This window comes from Triticum aestivum, chromosome 5D (genome assembly GCF_018294505.1).
Source record: "Triticum aestivum cultivar Chinese Spring chromosome 5D, IWGSC CS RefSeq v2.1, whole genome shotgun sequence".
NCBI classification, from domain to species: Eukaryota; Viridiplantae; Streptophyta; class Magnoliopsida; order Poales; family Poaceae; genus Triticum; species Triticum aestivum.
This window is the reverse complement of record NC_057808.1, coordinates 377,003,136-377,011,241: the sequence shown is the minus strand read 5'-3', so window position 1 is coordinate 377,011,241 and position 8,106 is coordinate 377,003,136. Positions and strand designations below refer to the sequence as shown.

The 8,106-nt window shown below is 49.7% G+C and overlaps 1 protein-coding gene across 1 annotated transcript; it reads left to right on the top strand.

Moving 5' to 3' along the window:
- Window positions 1-6,219: 6,219 nt before the first annotated feature.
- LOC123121907 (adenomatous polyposis coli protein 2) lies at window positions 6,220-7,082 on the top strand. The gene has a single exon (XM_044541999.1). It carries the CDS (start codon window positions 6,312-6,314, stop codon window positions 6,675-6,677), a length of 366 nt encoding a protein of 121 aa, XP_044397934.1. The 5' UTR covers window positions 6,220-6,311; the 3' UTR covers window positions 6,678-7,082.
- Window positions 7,083-8,106: the final 1,024 nt, after the last annotated feature.

Here is an 8,106-nt window from a genome sequence, read left to right as displayed (position 1 = left end):
ATCCCAGTTGTTCTGGTAATTTTGGAGTAATATTAAAAAAACCTACCTCACACATATTCTAAGAAAAAAAGTGAGAACAAAACGAATAAGTAACTATACTAAAGCGGGAAACATTCCCTTCTCTCCTTCTTTTAACTTTCATTCTTCATTTACGAGTAGCAGTGAACAGTTTTTTTAAATCATCCCCCCCTCCTCCACCCCGTGTCCTTTTGGGTTAAGATTTAGGCCTTTCTACAAATCATTTCTCTCCACCGCCTTACTGATGTAGAGTCGCATCGATCGTCTCCCGATCCTTTCCTGTGATGGTGCTGAGGAGGCATAAAACGGCAGACCGGAAAAGTATATTTGCATGAGCAGTACCCGTGGAAAAAGTAAGTTCTTGACCGGTTACTGTCTTATTTTTCACCACGGCATCAGTCAACAGTACCTCAACAATTACCCGAACAAAAACTAGAATAGTATCCGAATAAACCCAGAACTGACCGAAACAATAGCCAAAATAAAATAAAAAAGCAAATCTGAATAAACCAGAACAGTAAAACCAGTGAAATGGAACAACATCTGAATAAATAGAAAACATTAACCCACCCAAACCATATATAACCCAGAGCAATACACCCGCATAAACCAGAACAACAAAAACAATAAATCAGCACTATGCATTCACATGAACAGTAATACGAAAGAAATAAGAAAAAAATAGAAAAATAGACTCCTCCTCCCTCGACCCGGAATAGTAAACCATTGAAAAAGAACAACATCTGTATAAACCGAAAACATTAACCCATCCGAACTATATACCAAAACAAAGCCTGAATTGTAACCAAGAGCAATACACCTGAATAAATCGGAACAATAAAACATTAAATCAGCATTGTGCATTCACGGTTGTCCTCGTGGGTGGAGGAGGCGTGGGTCTCCTCGGACCAGGTGACCGAGGTCTCCCGTGTTCGAAGTCCCCCCTTGCCCTTCTAGGGCTTTGACCCCTTGGGGATCACCACATGCGGCTACTCGACTAGGAGGGCCGTAAGCAGAGGGGTCCTCTCTCCCTCCGGCAGTGGCGCCGGGCACAACATCTGCTTCGCCTTGGAGACCCACTTTTACAAAAATGAAGTCCATTAGTTAGTCGAGGTCTTTAGTGCTCGGAGAAATACAGAAGTGTAAAACTTGTGTGCTGAAAGATCACCGTAGGGGCATCATAGCCGGCTTAAAAACCGAGGTCGCTCCCTTCCGAGGGAAAGTCATCCTCAGACGGCTTGAACAACCGTTTCCACATTCCGGCCAAGGTGGAGCGGAAGAAGTGGTGGACGGGCCCTGCGTCTTCGGACTTGTATGCCCACACCGTGGTGGCCCTGAATTGGAGTGGGAGGATGTGGCGGTGGAACATGATGTTCAGCACGTATGCTAGTTGGAGGTTTTTCTGATCAGGCCACCAATGGACCCTTTTGATCAGCACCTCCACCTCCTGTGGGTTCCCCCAAGCGACGCCCTTCTTCTTCCAGGACTTGAGCTTCTTTGGAGGCCCGAACGAGAACGCCGGGACCTCGGCCTGGCCAGCAGCGAGCGGCTCTGTGATGTAGAACCACGCGCGCTGCCACTCTTTGACAGTCTATATGAAAGTGCCTTTAAACCTGCTGACTTTCTGGTTCTTGCTGATCATGGCACCTCCACACTCCTCCAAATCGGAGCCACTAGACTTCGGCTTGACACCGAAGATCTTCAGCCATAGGCCAAAGTGCGGCTCGACGCGGAGGAAGGCTTCGCAGACCGTAATGAAGGAGGCGAGATGGAGGATGGAATTCGGGGCTAGATGATGACAGTCCAGCCCATAGTAGAACAGGAGCCCGCACACGAAGGGGTGCAGCGGGAATCCCAGACCTATGACTAGGTGGGAAATGAAGGCCACCCTCTCCCCGGGGTTGGGAGCGGGCACCTACTGGTTGGCGTTTGGCACGCGGCTGGCGACCTCCGTGGGGATATACCCCGCGCTGCGCAACTCCAGGATGGTGCCCTCTGTCACAGAGGAACCGGCCCAATGCCCCTTGAGGGTGGCGTCGGCCATTGCTGGGAGGAGGAGCTTGGATGTGCTGTGAAAGATGAGGGTGAGATTGGATCTGGGCGCTGGATCTTGAGAAGGCAGCAGTCGAGGAAATGAGAGCGTGCTTATTTTCAGCGCTATCTTTTTACTCTTATAGGCTGATGAAAGGCCAGGAGTCCCTCTGTTGTGCCGGTGAAATCGCCACTCCCCCGCAAAAGATGCAATTATGTGTTCGGGGAGATACAAAATCTTAATGATATCCCTAAGAAAACGTGCACGATCTCCACTTCGATGGGACGCGCCAGTAAAAAGATTGCCTCGGGCCATGATTTGGGTAAGTAGTAACTGCTTGACGAGTCATGGGTAGTGCCACTTCGATAAAATTGTCAGGCTAGAAAACACTGCTCACACCTATGCGGCCGTCCTTCGGGGCTAAGTAACCCCGCTCTTCGGGCGTTGGGTAAGTTCGGCCAAGCCGTGGTCGACGGATGCTATTCCTCTAGAGGGTGGTTCATAGTACGCTCTAAAGGGAAGTAATCTCGAAAGGAGATCTCATCTGTCAATTGAAGGACTCCGGATCCGAGGTTATTTACATCAAGGAGATCGTTCTCGGCATAGAAGACCAATTCGGGGGCTACCGACGGTGTCTTGGACTAGGGGGTACTAACCTAGTCGGCCCATGGTCCTCGGGTTGGGCCGGTGGGCCCTCACTCTCGTCAAGGTGGACTCTGGAAGCTACACAGTTGTTCAAGACCTCACTTGCCAAAGACTTGACGTACACTCCGAGACTTCTCCCACCGCCTTCAGGCGACCCCCCTCCCAGATACCGACCATGTAACCCTAGATGCCCTACCTGACGTGTATATAAGCCAAGGGGTTTAGTCTGTAGAGGGGACTTCAACACAATCTCATTCACCTAGCCCTAGGGTCATAACACAACTTACAATCTCGAGGTAGATCAAGCTTGTACTCGACACATCTCCATCAGTATAAACAAGAGCAGGATGTAGGGTATTACCTTCATCAAGAGGGCCCAAACCTGGATAAATATTGTCTTCCTTGTTCCTGTTACCATCTGTCTAAGATCCACAGCTCGAGACCCCGATGTCTGATGGTTTTCACGCCGACATCAGGCTTCTCAGCCTTTTTCTTTTGTAGTTGCCTGTACGCAAACAGGATATGCTTCCGCTTATTGCTTGTATGACTTTGTATGTTGGGTCTTGAGACTCATGTTTGTAATATGATACTATGTACGGCTCTTCGGAGCCTTTTAAATAAATATTTTGAGTGGTAGAGTTATGTTGTGATGCCATGTTGTATTTACACATATCGTGCATATTGTGTGCATGCCTTGAAATGCACTGGTATGTGTAGGATTCGACACCTAGTTATCTGTCTTTGGTAGCCTTTCCTACAAGGAAAAGGCCTCCTAATGCTTCCACTGAGCCCTGGTAGATCGCTACCGCTCCGGAACACATGGATTGACCGGCATGTATCCTTGTTTGCTCATGTGTCTGTCCCTACGGGAAAGTGTCACGCGCTGTTCCTTTTAAGTACTTATAGCTTGCTATGACTTGGGTTCATACGTTGATGACCGACACGTGCATTGGTGGGTCGCGTATGCCTGTCCCTATATGTTTGTGCCACCTTGGTTCATGACTAGTCATGTCGACCCGGTTTCTCTGTCATATGAAATGCTAGCAAAGCAATCATATACGTGACCCAAAAGACGCAAATGGTCCCGGCCAACGTAAAGGCGGCAGCCGTGGGTTACCATGCGTAAGGTCGTAAAGTCACCGGCGGAGGACGAATTTTTTCTGAGGTGGGGCGAACTCTAAAGCACAAAAAAAACCAAAAGACAATGGTAGTGCACACAAATACTTTTAGCTGAAAATGCCACTAAAATTCAAAAAATTACACACCTCCCCTTTGCCTTTGCTAGCCATTCCCCTTCATATCCATGTTTTCCCTTCGCCAGCAAAGTTGGCAACGCGGCTGCGCCACCCACACACACTCACTGTTTTTAATCAGCAATTGTCAATTTGTCATCAATATTCAGACAAATTTCTACCACAGAGCATAAAGCACATACACAAATGACTGTAAAGCACTGAGTAATTACTATCACATATCACACATTCTCACTGTTATTAATTAGAAAATTTCGTCAATATGTTATGAATCTCCAGCCACTAGCGTACCCACGACTACAAAAGGAGAAAACAGAACATGGATGGAAAAAGAACACGGAGTCGATGAGGGGGCTGCAGGCGGGGTGTGGACACTGACCGCCGCCCTCGCCGCTCCAGCCGGCCGCTGGCCTCGCTGCTCTCGCTGTCCACCGGCCCGCGCACCGACCGCAGCCGTCCGCCGGCTTCGCGCGCCGCTCCGTGCTGCTAGGTAAGCTCCGGCTGGCTTCGTGCTGCGTTGGACGGCTGGAACTTTGAAGGACAGAGTCGCTGCTCACTGACTCACGACCCAACAAGACAACGATTTTTTCAGGAACTATCGATGAATCAGAGTGAGTACACATACGTATACCTATACGCGGGCGCCTGTCCTCGCCTTACCGAGAGCTCCGTCTGTGCGTAAAGTGATATGATGTGTCTCGTGCTAGATCGGTTGCAGTTTAGCTTGCTCAACGTTCCTGCTCATTGTGCAAGGGGAAAGTATCGGGTGCTCCAAGCCTTACGGTACTCCTGGTGCTCCAATGTCAAAAAATACTTTTTGTATGTTTAAAAAATCTGAAAAAAAATATGAGTGTTCACAAGGAATGTCACGACAACTCCTAAAAATTTTAGGTTCAAACTCGAAATGCACATTAAGATAAAAAAAAAGATAAATTCAGATGTGAATAGTGTCAATGTTGCTATTGTCTTTTTTTTTACACTATTCATGCTAGATTTCACTTTTTTTATCTCAATGTTCTTTTTGAGTTTGGGTCTGAAATTTTTAGGGGTGATAGTCACATCCGTTGTGAACATTCATATTTTTTTCTGAATTTTACTGAAACATTTAAAAATGTATTTTTACATTGGAGCACCGGGAGTACCCCAAGCCTTGGAGCACCTGATACTTTGCCATTGTGCAAGTGTCGCACGTGGTGACTGGTGTCAGTCGGCCAACGCGCATCGAGTTCCGTCGGCATAATTGAGAGAAAGGAGTTTGCGACCGGCAGGTAGCAACACGTATTCCTCATCTCCTTTCTTTATTTTTTTCGACTTGATCTGAACTGGGGATTGGGAATTTGGGATCGTTACAAATTGTGCACCAACATAGGAATTGCTCTCATATGCCATATGTTCCAATAAATGCCTTGGGGGAGCACAACTGGCATGGAAATCATATAATAATCAATCTAATTAATTTGGTGATTGGTTAGTTATAAGATCTATTGTCATCTTATCCCCTAGATCAGTACAAGTTGGAAATGACCATGTTCCAATGCATTCTGATTAGGTGAACATCACTGTTACTATCGATAAAAAAGATGTGGTGCCGTGTTGAAATAGAGGATGTGTACTAGTCCTGGCCATCTCTGACCCGGCTCTGTCGGCCCTAAAATCCAGGGCCTAGGCCCGATGGGCTTGCCCGTGGGCTGGGTTTGGGCCTGAGTTTTGAGCCCACCAGCAGGGCCTGGATGGGTTTGGGCTTGGCATATTGGCATTTTGAGGAAGAGGCCCAGCCCACAGCCCTAAGCCCTAAGGGCTTTTCAGGGCTTTTTACATGATGGGCCCGGGTTGGGCTTGAAAAGTAGGCCCGATGGTAGGGCCTGGGGGCATGGGCCTCAGTTTTTTGCCATGGGCTTTTTTAGGCCTGGCCCAAGCCCGGCCCGGCACGGCCCATGGCCAGGTATATTGTGTACCTATGACGAGCCTCGAGCCATGTTTATCGGGCTAGGACATGTAATTTTTTAAACCCGTTACAATTCACGGTCATTTATGAGAAAAGGAAAACATGGGACCTGTGAACTGTAAAGGGAACAACAAAGGGACCCTACGAAACCGGCGCGAACATGCAACCGAAGCGCGGGTCAACCAAACCAACCAACCCGTGGGAGGACCGAAACTGGGAGGAAGTCGTCCAAGTCCACCGCAACACCGCGTCGGCCGCCAAGACAACGCGTCTTCACTTCACCCGTTCCCCCCTCTGGCCCTCTCCTTCTCCCCGCCCCCTACAATATCCCTCTCATCCGCCTTCCATTCCCACACAGCAATCGACCGCGTTCTCCACTCCCGATTCTCCCTCTCTCCGATCGTCCATCTCCGCTCATATGGCCACCGAGGTCCTCCGCCCGCACAGCATCCTGCAGCCGCAGACGCAGAGGATCCGCGCCGCGCACCGGAGGCCCAGCAACCCCGGCACCGCCAGGAGGTCTCCTCCTCCATCGGCCTCGACGACCGGCCGGAGAAACCATGGGCGGCCTTCCTCTTCTTCTTCTTCCTACGGGAAGGTGACGTATGCGGCCGCTCCGGCGAGGCGCCCCGCGGTGGAAGTGTACGCCGGCCCGGCCTTCTCCGCCGCGTCCCCCGAGCCGAGCTCGCTGCCGCTGCCTCAGTTCCCGCTCCAGAAGCCCGCGGCCGCCGTCGTCAACGACGCCGCCACGCGCGACCTCAGGCGCATGCTGCGCCTCGAGTAGGAGTAGCTTGCCCGGTGCCGGCGAGCTAGTCTCCTATCTGGTGGACACGAGCTGTATGTTAGTTTAGTTCTAGCAGTAATCGTCGTTGGGTGGTGCGGCCGCGCGCAGCAAGGCCTCCGGCTCGGTTTTATTGTGTGGCCGGCGGCAAGGCGCGCGGCGGCCGTGGGCTCCGACGACGACGGTCTGGAATGAGCGCAGCCAGCAATGTGACCACCGATCGACCGGCGTGATGTACTGTAATTACAAGTAGAATCCCAAGTCAAAGAGTACCTACGTATACTGTACGGCCTCCTAGTTCATCGATCCCCTTTGCCTCTAGTTAGCACGCAGGTGCCAAATGGCCAAGGTTAGGCTAAATTTGATTTCTGTTCATGTTGATTAAAAGAAGTTTATGTGTTCCAATCATGATGCTTTGAATGAGTCACATCAAGGATAAAGTTGATTTCAATCAGTCACATCCAAGATAATGTTGATTAATTAGTCAGACCAGCCGGCGGGTTGCTTGGCCAACCTACATGCCTTACGTGCGCTACCCGTCGTGTTTGTTAGCAGCTGAATTGGTCGTCTCGGCCGTCTTATTTTTGTTACCTCGACATACCTACCTCATCATAAACGCATACCCTCCAACCAACCTGAGGTTAGTGCATCTCCAACGCCGACCCCAAGTCAAACATACGAGTATGCAGATCAATAAGGAGCATTCCGTGGACCGTGATGTAGAAGTTGGCCATTCAAAATAGGCCCGGTCAATTTAAATTTCAAATCCGACCACAACCAAAAAGAAACAAGTTTGCATAATTTTCACTTGCCTGATCGCAGAAAATACTAGTCCAACAGCCCATGCAAACAAAAAAATTTAGATTTCTGCCCTACTAGACCACCAATCCGAGTCTCCACACTCACCGTGCTGTCGCCGCCTTCTCGGCCACCTCCTTTCCCCCACTGCAGTTGATCCTTCATGCGCTTCAACGTCATATGACGGCCGGCTTGCACGATCATCCTTGCATCGTCATCCAAATCCCCATCTTTAAGGTCAACATCTTCGTCTCCTCTGAAGCGGCTGCAATCTCAACCTTCTTCTCTTCAAGTATGGCATTCTTCTCTAAAAGCTTGAGCTTCTTCTCGATCGCCACCATCAACATGTTAACCTCTCGGCCTTACATGCCTTCTTGATGTCGGAGCACTTGGCACATGCCTTCTCCTTCTTCGCAAAGATTTTCTCAAACCTCTCTGTCATCTTGGCCGCCACCCCTTCTCGCTTTGCCTTCTCCTCATCCCATTTCTTTCTCCGAAACCCTCTTCTAACCTTCATTGTCAGCTCTTTTGTTGGGTCGGTTGGATCGCCCGTTTCTTCCTCGGTGCCCATGTCGGTGGTCTTGGCAGAGTTGCCAATGAATACATTCCACGTGGGTTGTCCATTCAACTTCAA

Bases quoted from the DNA above. Each gene is read 5' to 3' on its own strand.
- LOC123121907 (XM_044541999.1), top strand. From the start codon at position 6,312: ATGGCCACCGAGGTCCTCCGCCCGCACAGCATCCTGCAGCCGCAGACG.